This window comes from Aspergillus candidus (assembly GCF_002847045.1).
Source record: "Aspergillus candidus strain CBS 102.13 unplaced genomic scaffold BDW47scaffold_46, whole genome shotgun sequence".
Taxonomy (NCBI): Eukaryota; Fungi; Ascomycota; class Eurotiomycetes; order Eurotiales; family Aspergillaceae; genus Aspergillus; species Aspergillus candidus.
In genome coordinates, this window is record NW_020194051.1 from 134,069 (window position 1) to 154,145 (window position 20,077).

Consider the following 20,077-nt stretch of genomic DNA (forward strand, 5'->3'; position numbering starts at 1 on the left):
CGAAATCGACTTTCTACTCCAAGTATCTATAGGTATTAAGGTCTAAAAAATGGATAATTCAAATTCTCAAAATCAAATAGGGGGAATAGTAAGCAGAGAAAAAAAAAATAAAAAACAAAGGCAACAAAGACAGATATCACTTGGGTATCCCAGTAGGGTTGAAAAGGCGGGGAAATCAACGACCAACGAAAACTGGCGAAACGACCGGTAGCAAACAAGAGAAAAAAAAACCACCATGTCCTACGAGGCAGCCATACTGCCCTCGATGATCCCTTCAAGAAAGGGCAGATAAAGGAGCGTCCAGATGGTCCAACCAAAATCATGCGTCCAGCACATCGCACCGCTTCCAGCCAATAGGTAACCAAAACTAGGCCGTTTGCTGCATAGGAAACCAAGCTCGAGTCCAGCCAGATAAAAAGGAGAATAAAAAAGAGAGAAAGAAAGATAGAAATGAAAAAGTATACTCGGAATGCGAGCCACCCTTACTTGCTTGCTGTGCTCTGTGCTTTCCGGGTGATCCAGTCACTTAGCATGGTGTCCAAATGACTGGTCATTTCCTTCAGCCTCTTGCTTTCTTCTTTGAAGAGACTTCCGGTTATCGGATGGTCAGGACCAGCAGGTGGGACATTGGAGTTGTCATGGACAAGAATAAACAGATCGCGGATATCATTTTCTTCGTCAAGATACGAGCGCAGGCTTGCATCGCTCCATGGGGGAAGCTCAGAAGATAACGATATAGAGGTCGCGTCGCTAGCTTTTCGATCCATAGTATCACTGGCAGGTGACAGAGGCGGGGAGACTGGAGAAGGAGAGCGTCCCGGTGATGACATGCCTGGTGCAAGTGGTGAAACTCCAGATACCATTGGAGATGTGTGGATAGGCGAGTCCAAACGTTGACTCCGGTTTTCTGGGCCCTGACTTGGCGGAAATTTTTGGGGCGGAGACACCACAGACTGCGGTTGCACATACGCATGTTTATCAACCAACTCTTGCTCGTCTTTTTGGTTCTTTGCTGGCGACCTTGACGTATCAATAGAAGAGAGCACAGCCTCTCCGTGCGTGCCAACATGTTGGAGAGACCGGGAAGCGGTTTGAGCATCCTCAGACGCCACACGGCGAATTGTCTGGTCTGGTTTTTGGACGTCCGGGGATAGTGGTTCCTCCTCCTCTGGAATCCGTTCATGTGCCCTAGCGGTGTGCTCGAAGTCCTGCTTGGTCGGGGATGCGGCCTCGCGAGACGGCTTCTGCAATTTACTGGTCTGTCTTTGCATGGCAGCGACAGACTTGGGAGAACGCGTCTCGGGCGAAGAGACGGTAGAAATCGACTCCATTGAGGTCTTTGGCGGTGGTGACATGCGGGATGATTCACCGGAGACCTTCTCGAGGTCCTCGGGCTCATCTTCGGAGGTCCTGGGTTTCTTGTCCTTTCTCTTGAACAAGCCACTGAGCATCCCGCCCTTCTTGTCCTTCCGTTTCTTGTCTTCCTTGGCTTTCTCTTTGTCGGTCGTGTAGATAGATGCCTTGTCCAGCGTGTCCAAGCTTCCACGGCTCTGCAGCACAACATCCTGTCAGCACCTTGAACAGGAAACAAAGACCAGTGGAAAAAATACCTCTTTCGAATCGGGTGACATAGGCCCGCCACGGTTCTCATCTCGGAGAAGATTGGGAGTAAGTGAGATCTTCTTGGTTTCCACTGTCTCATCTTTGAAGAAGGAGTCCGTATTTCGCACAGTACCGTTCCTCGATCTGCTGACATTGCTCTCGGCTACAAACAAAGTTAGTTTAGTTGCCAAACAGCCGAATGGCACGAATCGAAATAATCTTACCGTCAGGTTCTAGGAGATCTTGGCTTGAGCGTGACTTAGTAGGGCTGGAGGGATCGGCTTCTTGCGCTTCATCCGTCCTCTCAATTTCTTCCGATACCTTGTCACGCTGTGATTTAGTTCTCAAGGGCTCCACAACAATGTCATCGTCTTGCTCTTCTTGAATGTCGTCAACAACGTCCCGCGCCAAGTCCTCATCAGCGAAGGACGCATCATCATCATCTTCCTCGTCAGTAGACCAATCGACATCGGATGCTTCGATGTAGGTCGGACTAGTGAAGGCAACCGACTTTGCGTTTCTGCGCCGCATTGCTTTTTTGAGCGGGTTTTTAGACTTTTCCGAGTTGTCTCCCAGCATTGTGGCAGAAAGCTAAAGATGTTATTGGACGAATCAAGGAGCCGAGTCAGGGCCACATACATCAACATTCCTGTGCTTGTTCAAACGAGCAAGCCTCTCGGTTGGCGTTTCAATATGCTCAGCGGGAAGATACCCTGGGTTTGGTGAGTCAAATGAATGTTATTGGCAGGACCTCGACGTACCAATGCTGCCATCTTTAACAATACGAACAAGCCACCAATAGCTGTTGCTGTCGTCGAGGAGAACCATGGTATCGCCTTTGGATGCATTGGCCTGTCCATCGACCGTCGCGACGAAATTGTGGAGGGCGTAAACGAATTCAAAGTCGATATCCTCTGATCGGGGTTAGCCTGAGACTTGTAGGACCGACGCATATCGCGGAAGTGGTATGACAGAATGCCACCAAGCGAACATTACTCACCATCATCGATCGATGGGGAGCTAGAAATTTTGTCCATAAACTCGTCATCCAGCATATCATCACTGTCCCCGTCGCCGATGTCGCCATCGTCCGCGTCATGGCCATGTCTCGAATCACCATCTAGGTCATCTTCGTCATCATACATATCTATTCCGTCGCCGTTCATCGAGACTCCTCCAGGGCCTTGCTTTATTTCCGACTTCGAGTCTTGATCGGCATGGCGGATAGATTGTTCCTGATGGGGGGCAAGGGTACCCTGGGTGTTGGCCGCGTTGCTACCCTGCTTCGTGTGGTCCTTCGCCGACGGTGCCTCCGCGTCTTGGAGATCAAGGGTGTCTATAGTGTCTAGAAATTAGTACTATGTCGAGGCCATACGGAATGGGAAACAAGTACCCGCTCGCACCATCTTCGGTCTCGCCATGGTGCTAAAATTGGAGGTTTTAATATGGCGCAATGATAGTATGTAGAAGCTGAGGTGAATCTCGCGAGATCAAGGGCGGTTCATTAATATGGTAATTGTGTGTTGGATCAAAGTGCGGAAGGAACGCGGCGGTTCTGACGACCCAGAGAAATCGAAGGAATGACAAGAACGACGAGTGTAAAAAAGAGCGAAGGCCACAAGGTTCCGGCCGCGATCAATAGAGACGAATATAAAACGAAGAGACGATTACGCCACAAATAGCGACAGGGTGGGGGGGGCACTGGGCCACAGAAAACAAAGAATAATCGCACAAGGCGATCGAAAGGGGGGCTCGAGCGACGGGATGAAAATAATACTTCCAGAGTAATATGAGCGACCGAAAAGAAAGCAAAAAAGAAAGAGGCCGTGGGCAGACAAACAAACAACCCGGAACTCTGTCCGTCAGTTGGATGGAACGAGCTCCCCAGACTTGTGAGACACGCGGGAAAAGGAGGTCTCCAGAATCTCCGTAACAAGCGCCCCTTGCGCGCGCCTAATTAGGCCAAGGTCGAAAAGGAACTCGTGCCTGGACCACAGACACGATCCCTTGGGTCGTCCACTTCGGTTAGCCCCACTAGATAGATGCCCAGGCTTGGTTACTGTAGAAAGGTGTATATGCCGCCCAACTGTTCTTCCATGCCCAACGGACACTTTAGATTCCCCTTGGGTCGGGAATACATCTTCTGGAATCATAGGTATGATGGGTCTTATTTGCATCAATTACATCGAAAAGGAATATTCGATCCCTTTCCCGGTCAATCTAGTTAAGAATTTCTCGTCTTTATCATCAAATTAAACAACATGGAGATTCAATTAAGACATACAAATCATCAAGGGAAAATGTCTTTGCTAGAGACTTGAAATCTCTGAAAGATCATTAGACCTCGATGATCAGAGATATTTTGTTATGCTCTCTCTATGACGTTGCAATTCTATGCTTCCACATGGAAAATGAAATAGTTAATTATAGCAACAAAACTATAGTGAGGGATCATCATACGACTCGAGAATATTAATATAGAAATGGTTGCATCATCGGGGATTCTGCCTTTAGTACATGGGTTGGAAGCCAGCCTTGCAGGCCTTCAAGCGAATCGTATGTGGAGTAGTAGCACTTCACGTCATATATTAGATGAAGACACACTCGTGGAAGCACAACGTCGTTGCCATCCAATGAGACATACTCCGTGGTATGTTTCTCAGTCGATGCATGGGCTCCTTCCTATCATAATTAGACATGTATTGGACTGACAATTGAGCCCAAGGATCGAAAGACCAATTCTGGATGATTTTGGATCTACTACGTACTCCACTCACACATCTATATGTAGTATTACGGTGGGGTTTCAAACAAACTTCCCCTGTGAGCGCCTAGGCTCCTGCAATCTATTCAATTCCGGTCTGATTACCCCATAGTTTTATCTAACTTAAATAGTATGTCCCGAGGAGCAAGTCATCATGTATACATGGTCACGGTTTGTACCACCACTATACCAAGGGGGTAGAGGGTATTAAGAATGATAGATGGACAAGGTCTTAAGTAATCTGCGAGTTCATTATACATAAATAAACATAATATAAACGTTTGAGTGGCTGAGCGAGAGGCGATAATGCAGGCTCCAGACGAACTCACCGGGACGCACTTAGGGTTTAGGGTACAGGGTAACAGGGTACACTGCATTAGCGCCGATGACTTTAGGGTCAGGTGATAGACCGGACGGGTCCACCTTACGTCTACCCCAGCGTTCATTGGTTCTGGTTGATAGCATTGTACATTAGTCACCCTGACCCGCCTTCCCCGCTGTTGCTCATTTCCTCATCCTGCAGTAATCGACCTCCGTATTCACCCGATATGCCCATCCTTGCCTCTTTTTCATCCCAATCTGACGATTTTTCCTTCTTTCCTACCATCCATATTAATCTATGTGACCTCATTCTTATCACCATTTGTCGATGAGACCCTTTCCACTACCTGCCTCCTATACTTGCTGTCGACGTCATCCTTTGTCGGGTGTCTTTTGCGACAACATCCTTTATCATATAATCCACCTCTCACCACACATGTTGTCTCGTGATACTCGCTAGAAACTTAACAACATCTCGACATAACTACTACGAAAACTAGCCTCGCACTCTCAGGGAGGGGCATGGCTGATACAGATAGGAACAGTGCGCTGGCTGGGTTGAGGCTTGATACTTCTTTCGATCTCGCACACAGGCCCCGGTGGCGGCCTGAAAATGGGGGGCGAGGAGGAATGGGTAGTGGAGATGGTATCGAGGGCGACCGTACCAACACTTTTCACGATTATGACGCATCCCGTGGTGGTACTGATGAAGACAACAGTGTGCTGAATGATTTGCATTCATCGACACCGCCAATCTCCGTACCCCGTCCTGACGAACCTCCTCCGCAAGATGATGTCGAGTTCCCTCATAAACCGGATGATATCCCAGCTTCCCCTTTTGATGAGTTCCTGCAAAACCGACGACCCTCCGTTAGCTTTGACCCGAATGTTACCCTGAACTCGGGCCAGCCGCGACCGCTCGAAGAGCCGTTACCCAAAGGCGATGGGAGGGTGCGAGCTCAGAAGTTCCAGCCGAGGAGCTCAGCTTTGAGGAACGCACTCCCTCAGGAAGATGGCGGGACTCGTGATGCTCAGCAGGATATCGACCGTCCGACTTCTTTGACATCCGTGTCAACTGCATCCCCCGTCACAGAGGAGCTGAGAACTCCCCCGGAAGCGTCGAAAGGCATCCTTCCTTCTCCAATCTGCGTGGCGTCCCCAGCACAAACATTTGCGTCATTGGATGATCGCAGCTCTTGGTCGGGAAGCGTGCCCACTCCATTCGGAAGCAAGCAGAGGGGTCTCCGAGGCTCTACTCGTCATGGTTCCCGCCGATCTACTGCCTCAAGCGGCAAGTCACCAGCCAGCATGTTCCTTTCTATGTGGAGCACTAGGGAAGAACCTGCCCCCAAGCCTGACGATGAGGGACAAATGGTCGGAACCGATTACGTCCTTGGAAAGCAAATCGGCTTCGGTGGCTTTAGTACGGTCAAAGAAGCCTACAAAGTCGAGGAGAGCGGCGAAACCAAGCGGCTGGCTGTCAAGATCGTTCGGAAGCAGGTTTCTGGCAAGAGCGAAATGGAGAACGACGCCGTTCAAGCGGAATTTGACCACGAAGTCGGGGTTTGGCGATATCTCAGCCATCCGAATGTTTTGACACTGGACGCGGTCTACGAGACCGAATACGCGACTTTCTGTTTCACCAAATTGCACATCGGCGGCACTCTATTTGACGTCATCCGCCAAAATCGTTCTGGTCTTGGGTTGAGATTGGCGAAAAAGTACACCTATCAGCTCGCCTGCGCTTTGCGATACTTGCATGAGGATGCACGCGTGGTGCATCGGGACATCAAACTCGAAAATTGCCTCCTGGATCCGGTGGAGCTGTCCGATGGCCAGACTTCGTCAAATCTTGTACTGTGTGATTTTGGAATGGCAGAATGGATGTCCACGGACAATGACGGTGGCTCGCCCGACCCTTACGACGATGCAGCGGATCGGCCACCCCCGCAGAATATTGGACCTGCTGGTTCCAGTACCAGCGTTGCAGGAAGCCTAGAATACGCGCCTCCCGAGCTGCTTCTTTCTTCATGTGGCATTATCGCCCCTTCGGTCGACATGTGGGCGTTCGGTGTCGTCCTCTTCGCTGTGCTGGTAGGATCACGACCATTCCAGGACCCCTTTGCTCCTCGCATCCAAAATTGCATCATCAACGGCATATGGGACAAGAACGCCGTGCTGGGCGCGGACGATGAGTTACCTGGTCGCCAGCAGCGAGAATTTGCGCTGGAGGTGATTGCGGGATGCCTTGATATGAACCCTACAAGCCGCTGGACTATTCGCGATGTTCTGTCCTCTCGCTGGTTCCAGGAGTATTCGGACGGTATCGATGACAGTGCCGTTGAAAGCCCATGGAGACTGTAAAAGTTGTCTCTGGGGTCATGCGGTGTGATTTGTGTTATGAGCCCTCGTTGATCGATGGGTCGTCACGGATTGACACGGATTTCTAATTTTACGATCTGGAGGTCGTTTCTACCTTATAATGAATTTGGACGAATGTGGTGGTGTTTGGGATTTCGATCATATTTGATACCCTTCTCTTTTTCTCTTGTTGTTTCCCTTCCCTTCCTATGTTACTCTCTCGCTCTCCCATGGTGTCTTCTCATTTTTATTTTTCTGCTACTTTTTCTTTGATATGCGTCTGTTTTCCAAGCATTGTCATTTTGGCTTTTCAATCCCCCATTATTCGCATTTCCTTTCCAACAAGTTGAGCAAAATCCCTGAGCAAATTTTTGAGCAAAGTTATCAAAATGGTACGCGGGCAACCAGCAAGGCGTTTGTACGGTCGGATCTTTTCTGCCTTAATTATCGTGTATATATATACCTATATTTATTCGGAAGGTTTTATTCTATAATAGGCTCAAGTGGCTTTATCATTCGACTTGAAGACAACAGGCTTGTAAATGAAATTATTGGGATAAGACTAGCATACTGAAAATGATCCAATTTACGTAGGTTCGTCTTCCCAAGTTTTATAACCAAGCCGTGGTAGATCTCACAATATAGAAAAGACTTATGCTCAATGCGTATTCCACAAGGATCTAGAAAATGATATTTATACAAGGACCCAATATAACAAAAGAGAAAAAAAAGATAGAAAAAGAAAAAGAAAGGCATCACATCAACCAAACCCTACCAAAATACACAGATAGAAAAGCGCTAACACCAAACAGTCAAGCACCAAACTACCTCACCCACCTTACCAGAGTCTGTTCTCAGGCAACACCTTCTCCTTCCTCGTACCAGCAGCCGACTTCCTCTCGACAGGGCTGCGGAAGAACAAACTCGGACCCTCCATCGGCTTCAGCAGATGGCTGAGATACCCCCGGTGGGCAGGGTCACGGTAGTACTCGATATCGCGACGCTTAGTCGGGTCCGGCAGACGGTACTTGAAGCCCATCTGGCTCATGACGGCCGCTTCGGTCATCTGGCCCTCGAGGATGCCGTCCGCGCGGTGCAGCTCGTCGCTGCCGCTCTCGGTGGTCCACGCTGTGGACACGAACGGGTGCATCTCGCGCTTCATGATGCGCGCGATGGCGGAGCGCGTGTAGAAGCGGGCGGTCACGGAGCCGCCGGCGGATTCGACGGCCGCGATGGCCGAGGCCGAGGCGCGCGATACCACGATGTGGATGGGCTGCTTGAGGGCGCTGCTGCTGCCGGTGGCGGCCTGGGTCTCGGCGGAGGCGTCGGTGGGGGTGTCGGCGTCGGCGGAGCGGCCGAGAAGCTTCACGCCTTCTTTGGTCTGGTGGATGCAGCGGGATTGGGCGAGCTCGCGGATGGTGATCGGGCGGGTTGGGTCGATGCGGCCTTGGTCGATCCAGGATTGGATGCGGTCTAGGTTGACGGTTGCGAGGTCGAGGGCGAAACTAGCTTCTGTTAGAATATTGATTCTCCTCTTGGAGCATATAACATGCAATTCCTAAAATGAAAGAAGAAGAAAAAAAAAGAAAAAGAAAGAGGGAAAGAAACATACACATTATTCCACCCTCTCTCACCATGCACAATAATCTCCGGCGTCTGACCACCATTGAATCCCGCAGGGACCTTCCCGTGCTGACCCTGACCCTTATGACCACGACCGGACGTCTTTCCCTTCCCCGAGGCAGGACCACGACCGCGACGGATCTTCTTGTTGTAGGCGCCGGGGTTATCGGAGAGCGAGGCGAGGATGTGGGCGTTCCTGGTTTGTTGCTGCAGTTGCGGGAGGAGGAACTGTGTTGGGGTCGCCACGATTGGCTTGACGAGGGCGCGCTGCCATTGCATGGCCAACGCTTGGAGTTTGGGAGCCATTGTTGCAATGGCGTTGTGGACGGCGTGGTTATGGGCGGCGTTATGTATATGGATGGGGACGAACGGGCGACAAGATCTTTCCGGGTTGTTGCTGCTGGCGGCCCGGGGTGGATAAATGTCGGGCCGTTTACTAACAAAAACCACCAAGTCCGTAAGTCAATATATCGTCAAGAGACTTACGATAACCAATCATTCGTGCTCCTCGACGGAGTAAATCCTATTGAAAAGCTGTAAAATGGGAAAACATTTGATTAAAAAAAAAAACCGATAAAAACACACCACTCAACACCTGCAACTGGCTCAAAACATCTCTCTCCTAACGGAGTACCTGCTGTAGAATACACCGACGAATACCGAAGTTTTATTTAAACCAGACCAGTAAAGCTCTATGAGCCAAGCCCTTCCTTGATATCCTCCTAGTACCCCCGCGTCGGTCAGAGCAGCAAATGCTATATATACATTGGTCAATATGGCATTGGTAATTATGATTAGAGGAGCCTGTAGGTCCGGGTGGACTGGCATGATTACTACGATGTTGACCGTCCAGTGACGACGAAAATCAGTCACCTGACAAGACTATATCTGTTCATTGACTATTACTTAAGGCGAGGTAGTAAAGTTCTACGCGACTTTGGATAACACTACAGATAAATTCCACAACTACAGAGTATAGGAAGCAATAATGTCACACGATAATCATTTTGATTGCCAGCAGAAGACCTGCCAGCCGACCTAGCTAAGTATGTCCATTTGGAACACCACTAGAAAGCGCCTAAACATGCATTGCATAAATCAACACACTGTATGTATTCGCAGATCAAATCTGCAGTAGAAGATAGATAAAAGACGCCGAGTCCCATAATGCTTCAGGAGTAGATGAAATGAGAATGAGAATGGATAAAAGTCTTCAATCCCCCAGACACGTTGTTAATCCGAGTTCTATGTCAAAACGCCATATAATGATGCCAGGTCGTGAAAAATAGAAGAAGAAAAGGTTAAAAGTACAATATACAGAGTTGTCGTAAGTTCAATAATCAGAATGGAAGAAGGATCAGCATCTCTCTCGTATGAATCGTCGTAACGCGTGATGGGTGGTTTTGCGATAATGAAATCCAGCCATCTCTAATAGTTTGGGGTGGAGTGGAAGATAGGGTGGAGGAACTGCTGTCCCTGCGACCAATCCTCGGGTTGAAGGTACGGCAACAGACCAGACTTGCGGTCGGCCGCAGTCTTGCCGAGTGGCTGATAGTGCATGTGCTCGTAGGGGATGTTGCGTTGCTGTTGCAATGACGAGGATGGCGGGGGGATCAACAGGGTGTTGACGCTTCGCACGGGCCGATAGGGCGAGTTTCGGTTCGCGAGAAGGTAGGAGGGAGATGGATAGGTTTGAGGAGTATGGACGGAATATGCCGATGCAGGAGACACGGTGGCCGATGACACTCCGAATGGACTACTGTTCAGTCTTCCAGGATCTGGCAGGGAGATCGATGTATTGGAGGCATAAGGTCCATTGGTCATGGGGGGGACAGTCATCGACTGAGTCATTTGAGACGGCCAGGTGGGAGCGGGGTGGAAAGAAGACTGCATGGCGCGAGAGGCGGCGGGGGGGTACTGAGATACCGGGGTCGGGATAGTAGGGGTGTAGGCGTAAGAGGAGGGCGGCGGGAAGTTAGGTGGAGGCAGTCTCGAGACACTTGTGGGCAGAGAAGGTTGTGAAGTGGCTGATGTCGGAGTCAAGACTGAAGGCAATGCTGGCATGTTCGCCAACGCCGACGACGGCGGCAAGACAGGCAGAGGTTTCTGCGCGGAATTTGGCATTGCCACTCTCTTGGCCGGATGCTCCTCGATCTGCTCGTCTCGAGTACGTTTTCGAGAAAGAACGGGTCCCTCGTTCCGTGGCTGGGGAGCGGCCGAGTATGCTGGGCCATTCAATGGCAAATTCCAGTTGTGAGAGCGAAGAGAATCAGATGCGGGGGGCGAGGGCAGTTTGGATACTGGAGACGACAGCTGCGGCACCCGAGGGAGCGGTCCCAAATTGGGCGAGAGACGGAGGACTGGCGGGGATGGGCCCATTTCGTTGGTCTCCAGTGCAGGAGTCGCCTTGTTGAAAAAGTCGGCAAAAAGAGCAAGCTTCGTATGCCATTCCGCCCACTGTTCCTCGGACGCGAACAGGTTGTACCGAACATTGCTAAGAAATTCGACCTCCATGATGTGAATTTCTTGAACCGAGATCCCGGAGACCTCGGCCCAGGTCTTGTTGGTGTAAGTGTTGTCATCAAGGACTGCAAACCAGTCAGCTCTCCGTTGCATCACTTTGCAAGCGCCTCGGGTTACCCACATTTATTCCCTAACATCAAGGCAATCGTCATGAGACGATACTCACTGCCCTTCTTCCCTCGCACTCCGGGGTTAAACTTCTTTAGGCGGTAAACGAACATCAATGCCAGTAGGATGACGTTCTGGCTCACTTGGGTGGTCGAGAGAATATTGGTCACCCATTTCTGAAATCCGGCCGTAGGAAAGGCCTCCGGAACAAGGTAAGGGGCGGGGTTCAGGCGGTCTTCAATGGCCTTCAACTTGGCAGTGCTTTCGAACCAAAAGAGGCACGTCATCTATTCTGGTCAGTACCCAGTCCACCTTCAACATATAGTTGATCGAGAGCTCACCTGCGCAGCGAACTCAGTCAAGCTCCCCTTGCCATTGTTGATAGATGGAGGAACTTTTAGATATGAGGGGACAGAATTGGTGCTTTTCTTCCGACTCTCCGGTTCCGAGGCCGGGGCGTTCTGGATTGACGGCTGATGGTTTCGGTGGTTGGATAGCGTCACGGCACTCGACGGCTCCGAGGGAATCCACGAGTAATTGGGGGGTTTGGCGTAGGGCGGAAGGGTGATGCCCTCCAATTTCGAGCCATAGTTGGACGGGGGTATGCTGTTGTAGGCCACGCCGGTCATGTCGCTGGGAGGAGTTGGTAAACCGTCCCTGAAGGGAGCGGTCCAGTGATCCGACACGTCGGGCACAGATTCGAGATGTCGCTTCCTTACGCCTTCCGCGCGAGTGTAGACAGGTGGGGTGGGGGTGATCGGAGGGACAGTAGGAAATGAGTGTGTCCGGAGGACTGGAAGAGACATATGGCAAGAAAGAGAAAAGAAAAATCCGGCAAGAAGACTGAGGTTGAGAGATCTAGGAGAGTAATTTTGGTAACCGGAGTTGTTGCGGAGCTCTCATTGACAGATGGTGATATATTCAATGTCACTATCCACTACCAATCCACGGTTGCAATCGCTGGTTTGTAACGGCGGAAAAGTGAATGAGCAGTCGGGGGGTGAAACCCTCAGGAATGGGTCAATTAGGTAGACACAAGATTCGAGGTTGTATACTCTCTAATTGTGAATATCATGAAGCCATGCGGGTCTTGGTCGGATAGCAACAGTGGTGCTCGTGAATGTTGACCATGCCTTGCCTGGTGGAATGAAGGCACTAAAGGGGTGAGAGGCAAGATCTGGTGAAGGGGGTTTCCAGGCCAAGATAGACAAAACTATCACATAGTATTCATAGCAATATCGAGAGATATATCGAGAATAAAAAGGAAGGGACGTGAGGTGAAGGTATAAGCAGGAACTATAGCAGTTGGCGATTCAACCAGTTATAGATCAAAGCGAAGTATGTCCTAAGAATAATTAAATGAAAATCAAATCAAAGTAAAGGATAGTCATAATCAAATACCCAGAGTATTATAGTAGAATGGAATAGTAATTAATAAAATAAAATAAAATAAAATAAAATAAAATAAAATAAAATAAAATAAAATAAAATAAAATAAATGAGAAGAGAATCCAGCAAGTGAATTAAATAACTAAAAAAACCAAAAAGCTAGTATACCAAGACGCTCTATGGATCCAAACCATGTAAGAGAATGGATTTAAAATTGAATAAGGCAGGGAATGGAAAGGGTGAAGTGGAAAAGGAAATAGAGTGAAAAATAAAATAAATCAAAACAAGATAAAAAGGTAAATTCAAAAAATGAATAAATTAAAAATTGTAATAAGAGATAGAGAGAGGAGAAGGAAAAAGGGAAGGAGAATAAAACAAAAGGAAAATAAAAAGAAACCAAAAATGGTACAAAAAGGAAAAGAAAAGTAAAAAAAAATGGTAATTATAGGCAAAGGATGAGGTCAAGACATCATGCCTCATACAGCAAATACTAATAAATCATCCAACTCCGCTAGCATGAGCCAGGGTATTAATTCTCGGTCGGAACAAAGTGCTGTGACCATACAGAGTAGACAGAGTTTGACCCGGACGCAGGTCCAGAAGGCAGATCCTCCTTTCTGGACTCGTTTGGGTCGGTTCCGGTTTGGTCATCCTAGATTGGTTGTCTCTGCTTTGTCTTGAAAGAGTGATGGAAATACCGGTTGATGTCAGAAGAGCCCACGGGGGGGTTGAGGGGAGGGGAGGGGGGGCAAGGGAACAAGTGGATGCATGCTACGGAGTAGTGGAAGGGTAACAAGGTGAGCAGCCCTAGTCTTGTACCAGTAAAGTGAGTTTAAAGCGAAGAAAATAAAAGAAATAATAATAATAATAATGATAAAGGAAAGAAAGGGTAGGCTGAGCGACTAGTGAGTAAACTGGGCCCCCCAAGTCCAGTCCAGTCCAGTCCACGGGAGAAACGTCCATCAGTCAGCCAGAGAGGCGGAAAGTGAGGAAGAGAAGGAGGGGGTGGGAATTTCGGACAAGAACCTCGTAGTGGTGATTGTTTGAGTCCCCGTCAGGACCCATATCAGATCCAATTATAAATCAATTTTAGCGTCACATTGCAACCGTCTTCTTGGTGTTCCGCCCAAATAACCTTTTTATTTTGATCTTTTTTGGTTTCTTTAATTACTTTTTTTTTCAGGCTTAAGGTTTGGTAAATAATTATGTATCCGAGTTGATATTCCAAATGATAGCATAAAGCAGAAATAATACAAAGTACTGATAAGAATAATAATAGTAAATCAATCAATTAAACCAGACTATAGCAAACCATATCAAAGCAAGCAAAGCAAAACAAAACAAAACAAAAGTATAATTCGTACTTCCATATACACTCAAAATAATACCCCAGGGGTGAAGGGGGCATTGTCAGCTTCCCGGGAGGCACGGGAGAAGTGAGCAAAGGGGGGTTTGTGCACTCGTGTATGAATCTAGTTGAACCAGGTTGAAGGCAAAGGAATGAGAGGGGGGGAATAGGATACAAAATTCCATTGGCGCCGCAGTACCGGTGCAATCATCAAACGATCCTTACGGAATCATACCTGGATGATTTTACTTCGGGGAACCTCAATGCTTACAGTTTATATATGGATGGACCAAGGGGATGACTGAATTGGGGAAGGAGAGAAAAAACAATAAAGTGAAAAAAAAAAAAGAAAAGAAAAACAGAGAGGCGGAAAAGTTGGAATTATGGGTCACTTGTGTGTACAGAATGGAAATTTTGGTAAGAGTGGCCAAAGACGAGGGATTATCACTGATAGGTAGAAATATGAACCGGACTCTGTGGGTTACCTTGGAAAGCTCCCAAAGGATGGCAAAAAAACCAGGTGAATCAACCGGAACTCTAGTTGGTATGGCAAGGGTAAAGAAACAAGACGGGGCACATATGGTATGGTGTGGGTGGAGGGGAATTGACTGGGTGTGGTATTAATCATCAGGCTAATGAGCTCAAATCATATTGCTATTGCTGCTCTTAGGAGGGATAGAAGACAGAGGATTACCGATCCTCTTGTTCCCCGGTATGGAACATGCCCGGATACTGCCAGAGAGTACCATTACATTACACACTAACACTAGCCTTGACTGAAATTGGCTGTAAATGACCGACCCCCAGTCCGTACCTATCCACAGCACTGCACCGATGGAATAGTACTACATAGTAGGTAGTAATAGTCATGATAATGCTCCCAGTAGTCATGTCAATTTCGTAGTCAATTTCATGGTCGGAAAGAGCCTGAGTCCCCCGTACTCCCGTACAACCTAAGAATAACACCTCTACTCCGTAGGTAATGATTGAAGCAAACCGACTTTGACCAGCCTCGTAGCTTCTTACTGCGTACTTGCGTCCCCACCAAAAAGACCAAGGCAGGTATATGCAGCTGGAGACACAGCACGCTTGTTTGGCCAGTTTATTGGACAAATAACAACAAGCTGATGGAAGCGTCACTTTGACGAGGAGGACCCAGAAGGCCCACGAAATGGTCAGCCAATGACTTTAAACCCCACTCGTCGAAAAGAGCACCAATTCAACCCTCCAATCGCCGTGTTTGACCCGTTCATTCCCGGGCCTTTTGCCTTGCCTTGCCTTCCTTTTCCCTGTGAATAGTGGATAAGTTGTAGCCGCCGGACCTCTTGACACCGTCCTTACGAAGTGATACCACAGAAGTACAGATAGGTCACTTTACCAGGATTTGTGCCTAGGATCCCCATACATCCTAACTATCCGTAGTACTTTTCCCATCCAAGTAAAGTAATTTGCGACGCGAAGAAGTATACGAGTAAGTCTCCATACTGAGGGGGGTCAGCAACGGCCACAAACGCCCCCCCCCCTGATCCATCTGAACCTGGTAATGCACACCCAACATAATAATAATGCATTAGCTATGCGCCCTACATGCCTTTGCCAACAACCAACCTTGCCGACCGACCGGACTGGTACTGGTAATATTCTACCCGTCCAAATCACTGTATTATTACCTACTTGGTTTATTACCCTCCCTATCCAGTATCCACCCCACATAATTCATCATCATCTCCCCATCCAACACCGATCTCGTCTGCGGCGCCTTTTCTTAGACTGCTATTTTCGATCGTCCAACTGATCGTTCTTGTTAGTCTGTTGTATTCTGGCCAGTCGTAGGATTCCATAGCACGCCCCAACCATAAATCCATTAAACCCAAAAACAAGACAAAAAATTGAAGAAAGAAATGAAAACGAAAAAAAGAAAACGAGAAAAAGAAAACGAAAAGAAGGATCCATTCATCATCTCCGCGTGTCACTCTGCGGTGTGTTCGACGATTCCAATAGCCCAAAATTAATTCCAGTCCATCGTCATGCCGCCACTAGGTCCTTCCCGGTATAATTCTGGATTTCGCGACCATAGGACAATCGGTCGTTACGGACTCATGGTACCTTCTAGGATAAGTGACCAAATGGTTTAGGTAGGTAGTTTAGTTTGCCGGCGAAAAGAAGAGAGCCCACCCGACCCCCAAGAAAAAAAAAAAAAAAAAAAAAAAACCCTTGGACCCATGGAGGCGCAGTCCCGGCGACGGCGGAGGACGACGGACGGGTTGGGGACTTTTCCCTTTCCACTTCCCTTACGGGCCCCCTGTCAGCTGGGCTCGTGTACATCGATACATTAGGAATGATGGATTCGGGGATTCTGGTTGGATCGGCGCCAAAGAGAAATTTTTGTTTTCATGGTCTGATATCACTCTTGGGATTATCACATTGCGCAGCCCTCCCGTGGCAACAAGGTGGTGAAACTAACAATGGGGGCCCCGGACGAGGAGGGGGGGGGAAATGTGTCCAAGACAGACAGTCACTACCATTCCCAGGTCCCCTAGCATGGCATGGATACCGGCGCTAAGGATGGGGATGGATGATGCTCAGACAATTTGCAATAAAAGTGAACCTCCTTATCTTCTCTCTGACTCGCCTTGAGACAAAAACCAACAAGGGAAAGCAGAAAGCGGCTGGAAATAAAAACACCAAAATAAAGGAAATAATAATAAAGGGAAAAAAAACTATCTTTATTATTGATACCGCTGCGTTCAGCAGCCATCTAGTGATCACCCTACCAATAGTGCTACTCCATATATGCTTCGCCTAGCACATAGTACGGAGTACGGATTACATGGTACATAAACACTATGGGAGCGTATCAAAGGACTTCTTCTGAGCAGTTTGCCTCCTTTGCCCCATATGGAAGTGGGAAATGGATTCAATCCTTGGTCGCGATGATACTACCTCTGCCGAGAAACTTATATACAGGGGAAAACTAGGTAGATATTTTACTCCTGATCATCTGCCCAACCAGGGTCCCATATCACCCAAAATTCGAAAACTACTGGCATTGTACGGAGTAGTACTGTAGAGGTTAGTTAGCTATCCAGCCAAGGACCTACTCTTTACATCATCTACTGCGAAAGTGCTAGGTGATGCTCTGGTAATCGAGACGAGACGCCTGGTCATTTCCGGCTACCTCTGCGTTCGGAGGAGGAAAGTCGAATAGTGCTGAGCTGACCAGGACGCTTGATCGTCAACGCCAACGTCGGCGTACAACCACCACCATACAGTCAAGGGCACAGAAGTAACCACTTAGATGATACTGTCCGACGATGCATTTCCCAATATTACCACTTCTCCGAAGATTTTAGTTTGGAGATGGACGATCGAACAGCTCGCCATGTAGCGTAATGGACCTCTTTAAGTTTTGCCCGTGACACCTCAATCTTTTTTTTTCTCTGTCTTTCTTTCTTTTGCGTCTTCCGTCTTCTCTTTCTGTACGTCGGCATTGAGCAATCAATCAGTCTGACGACTGTACGGAATACTCTGTGCATGGATCATTGGAAATGGTTTGGACAGACCAAAAAGACTCCATCATTTCCAATCTCTGTCACCTGTAATTTTCATCCATGATACCTACCAGGTGGAGCAGATCAAATGTTCCAGAGCGATACATCAATGCGACCTCTCATTCGCCCGGTCGCGCAAAAAGTGGCTAACGACCAACCCCCGCCCTTCGAAGTTGGAAAAGGAAAGGATGAGGAAGGGGTGGAAACGAGTGAGAGGTTTAGGAGGAGGAGGGGGGGACGGGGAACGTGTATACGAATCAGCAAGCAACGTGACTAGCATAACCCGATGGCCCTTTAAGATCTTTTTTTGCCTGTCTTTCTTGTAATTTTATTTTTCTTTTGAGAAAATGTTTTAATTTATAATTCTATATCTTCTAGTATGCCACTGTGGAGTACTACATTTCCATATCTACTCCGTCGTCTATGACTCTAAGCCATTACAGATGCTATTTGAGGTACCATCCACCAACATATCGGGGAGACACAGGAATGACCGGATTGTGATGATGCATACATAGCATCCGCTTTGATTGATGGGCATTATTGCTGATCTTGTCAACCTGGAGCCTTTTTACTCCATTTTGTCGTCTTCTTTTTATTTGCTTTTTTCGCCTCTCCTTTCTTCAAGTTTCGCCCTCGCCCTAGTAGGATATTGACGAAATTATGAGGTTTTCGGGGGCTGTTTAGACTTTCGTATATGGAGTAGTTATTGCATTACAACTAACAGTAGCCCAACATCACATCATTAGGGCGTCGCCATGCTTTTTGTTGCCGGAATGAGTTTTTTTTTTTTCTTTTTTATCGTGATCAATTTATTTGATACTAATCCGTGGAGAGAATCTCCATGGTTCAAACCAAACCGAGAATGATTGTGAACATACTATCCGTATATCAGCTAGTCAGGCTACCGACCGAGAGATTCCGTTGGATTGAGGGTCCAGTTGAATGAATGCCGATAGGCAGAAACATTGAAGTATACGACCAGATAAAACCGGAGTATGGAAACTTAGCCGCCTTCGTATAGAATCAAACTCTACACTGGTTCCGGGTGTGGCCCGGATGAGAACGGGGATGTTGGGATCTCGAAGTCTCGGCCTTCTTCCCTGTGCTTTTGACGCCCCGTGATCGCATGGAGATCCCAAACAAAGCAGGATGGGAAGAAACACGCCCCCATTCAACCAGGCTTATACCTTGGCGGAACTGGCTCAGTATTGCGGGCTTGAAAGTTATCAACTTGATTGATAGTCATGGCGGAAAGATAAATGTTTGACCAATCAGACGGATGGTCAGAAGACAAATGTGTTCCGTTTTTTTCCATCATGGTCTTGGTTTAGGTCTGGGCCAACAACCACTGACAAGTGTAACAAATAGACACGGTGGGTTCTGGTGTTCCAGAACTCAAGAAGGCTATGTGGTTTGTTCTCTCTTGCCCAGTGGGGTTAACTGGACTGGACTCTGGGCGCCGTGTGTATATGCCATGCTCCATCTTCCAGCTAACCAACTTTGAACCAGTATTATCACACTTCATAGTTTATTATTGATTTATGATTGAGTTTTATTACGGGTTTTCTATAATTTGCTCGTGCATTTAATATTAAAATTGATGCTATTATTATTAGCTCAATGCTATCTCTCGAAACTTTCAAAGTCCCGTCTAGATCCTCCAAATGGAGGTAAAACTGAAAGGATATCAAATTGATTACACGGATTGAATCCTTGGATCACTTGTCATCCGACCACTCCACAGACCAAAAGCATGCGAGAAGGGCGGCGATAACAATTCAAATTTGTATAATATCAAAAATCATGATTATTTGGTACTGTCTTACGGCGATCACCCCTCGTCATGAGGGTCCAGAATACATCGCATGCCTTCTCTTCGAGTGTTTGCATAGAAATAACAAAACCGGCATAATGTCGGCGGCTGCTCTGTGCGAGGATCGACTTCGGAGCTAGCTGTCTTTAACCGCAACCAGTAATTATCATTATTCGACTTCTCGTTTATTTGGTTTTATTTTTCATTGATCGGATTCGATCCGTTCGTTTCCCTACCTTATCCACCGCGTCCCAGCATAATTATTGCTTTGGTGGTTTTCGGGTCTTCTCTGAAGGATTGCTGCCACAAGTCTCTCTTCACTAAACCCAATACCACACACTCCACCGAGTCCGGCCACTCAGAGGCTATCTTGCTGCTATCGTTTCCAGGCGAATCCTTTCCGCGTCGCCGGGACAGTCGGCGGAGAGGATGGGGGGCAAAATGAGAAGGATTAGGAGAGTATAGTTTCTGTAGTATGAAGGCGGATTTCGTTTGGACATGGCCGGTCACGGTCGGTTTTACTCTATACTCTGGCACTCCCTGTCAGTAATGTCGGTTGATATTATTCAATCTTATCCAGTATTATTCAACCTTATTAAGGCTTGTTAAACATGATGGTATTATTATTCCATATCGTTACGTAGTGTGTGATGATCCAGGAAAACGCCCGA

The 20,077-nt window shown here is 47.8% G+C and overlaps 5 protein-coding genes across 5 annotated transcripts; 2 read left to right on the plus strand and 3 right to left on the minus strand.

Moving 5' to 3' along the window:
• Nucleotides 1-81: 81 nt before the first annotated feature.
• BDW47DRAFT_110402 (SH3 domain-containing protein) lies at nucleotides 82-3,442 on the minus strand. Its single transcript, XM_024813715.1, has 7 exons — nucleotides 2,996-3,442; nucleotides 2,603-2,938; nucleotides 2,364-2,516; nucleotides 2,242-2,315; nucleotides 1,827-2,193; nucleotides 1,611-1,765; nucleotides 82-1,550 (listed from the first exon to the last, which is right to left on the minus strand). The coding sequence occupies exons 1-7, from the start codon at nucleotides 3,021-3,023 to the stop codon at nucleotides 483-485; spliced, it is 2,181 nt and encodes a 726-aa protein (XP_024669493.1). The 5' UTR covers nucleotides 3,024-3,442; the 3' UTR covers nucleotides 82-482.
• A 1,516-nt stretch (nucleotides 3,443-4,958) lies between these two features.
• BDW47DRAFT_110403 (protein kinase) lies at nucleotides 4,959-7,567 on the plus strand. Its single transcript, XM_024813716.1, has one exon. The coding sequence runs from the start codon at nucleotides 5,210-5,212 to the stop codon at nucleotides 7,049-7,051; it is 1,842 nt and encodes a 613-aa protein (XP_024669494.1). The 5' UTR covers nucleotides 4,959-5,209; the 3' UTR covers nucleotides 7,052-7,567.
• A 126-nt stretch (nucleotides 7,568-7,693) lies between these two features.
• Nucleotides 7,694-9,016, minus strand: BDW47DRAFT_133474 (mitochondrial 54S ribosomal protein uL15m). Its single transcript, XM_024817843.1, has 2 exons — nucleotides 8,661-9,016; nucleotides 7,694-8,553 (listed from the first exon to the last, which is right to left on the minus strand). The coding sequence occupies exons 1-2, from the start codon at nucleotides 8,975-8,977 to the stop codon at nucleotides 7,887-7,889; spliced, it is 984 nt and encodes a 327-aa protein (XP_024669495.1). The 5' UTR covers nucleotides 8,978-9,016; the 3' UTR covers nucleotides 7,694-7,886.
• Nucleotides 9,017-9,667: 651 nt separating this feature from the next.
• Nucleotides 9,668-12,747, minus strand: BDW47DRAFT_110406 (putative mucin). The gene is made up of 3 exons (XM_024813717.1): nucleotides 11,644-12,747; nucleotides 11,316-11,589; nucleotides 9,668-11,259 (listed from the first exon to the last, which is right to left on the minus strand). The coding sequence occupies exons 1-3, from the start codon at nucleotides 12,106-12,108 to the stop codon at nucleotides 10,100-10,102; spliced, it is 1,899 nt and encodes a 632-aa protein (XP_024669496.1). The 5' UTR covers nucleotides 12,109-12,747; the 3' UTR covers nucleotides 9,668-10,099.
• A 16-nt stretch (nucleotides 12,748-12,763) lies between these two features.
• Nucleotides 12,764-13,648, plus strand: BDW47DRAFT_110408 (uncharacterized protein). The gene has a single exon (XM_024813718.1). It carries the CDS (start codon nucleotides 13,163-13,165, stop codon nucleotides 13,370-13,372), a length of 210 nt encoding a protein of 69 aa, XP_024669497.1. The 5' UTR covers nucleotides 12,764-13,162; the 3' UTR covers nucleotides 13,373-13,648.
• Nucleotides 13,649-20,077: the final 6,429 nt, after the last annotated feature.

Bases quoted from the DNA above. Each gene is read 5' to 3' on its own strand.
- BDW47DRAFT_110402 (XM_024813715.1), bottom strand. From the start codon at position 3,023: ATGGCGAGACCGAAGATGGTGCGAGCGG. The intron at 1,766-1,826 runs GTAAGATTATTT...CTTTGTTTGTAG, and splicing joins AGATCTCCTAGAACCTGACG to CCGAGAGCAATGTCAGCAGA. The intron at 1,551-1,610 runs GTATTTTTTCCA...GTTGTGCTGCAG, and splicing joins TGTCACCCGATTCGAAAGAG to AGCCGTGGAAGCTTGGACAC.
- BDW47DRAFT_110403 (XM_024813716.1), top strand. From the start codon at position 5,210: ATGGCTGATACAGATAGGAACAGTGCGCTGGCTGGGTTGAGGCTTGAT.
- BDW47DRAFT_133474 (XM_024817843.1), bottom strand. From the start codon at position 8,977: ATGGCTCCCAAACTCCAAGCGTTGGCCATGCAATGGCAGCGCGCCCTC. The intron at 8,554-8,660 runs GTATGTTTCTTT...AACAGAAGCTAG, and splicing joins GAGAGAGGGTGGAATAATGT to TTTCGCCCTCGACCTCGCAA.
- BDW47DRAFT_110406 (XM_024813717.1), bottom strand. From the start codon at position 12,108: ATGTCTCTTCCAGTCCTCCGGACACACTCATTTCCTACTGTCCCTCCG. The intron at 11,590-11,643 runs GTGAGCTCTCGA...TGACCAGAATAG, and splicing joins TGACTGAGTTCGCTGCGCAG to ATGACGTGCCTCTTTTGGTT. The intron at 11,260-11,315 runs GTGGGTAACCCG...ACTGGTTTGCAG, and splicing joins CTTGATGTTAGGGAATAAAT to TCCTTGATGACAACACTTAC.
- BDW47DRAFT_110408 (XM_024813718.1), top strand. From the start codon at position 13,163: ATGCCTCATACAGCAAATACTAATAAATCATCCAACTCCGCTAGCATG.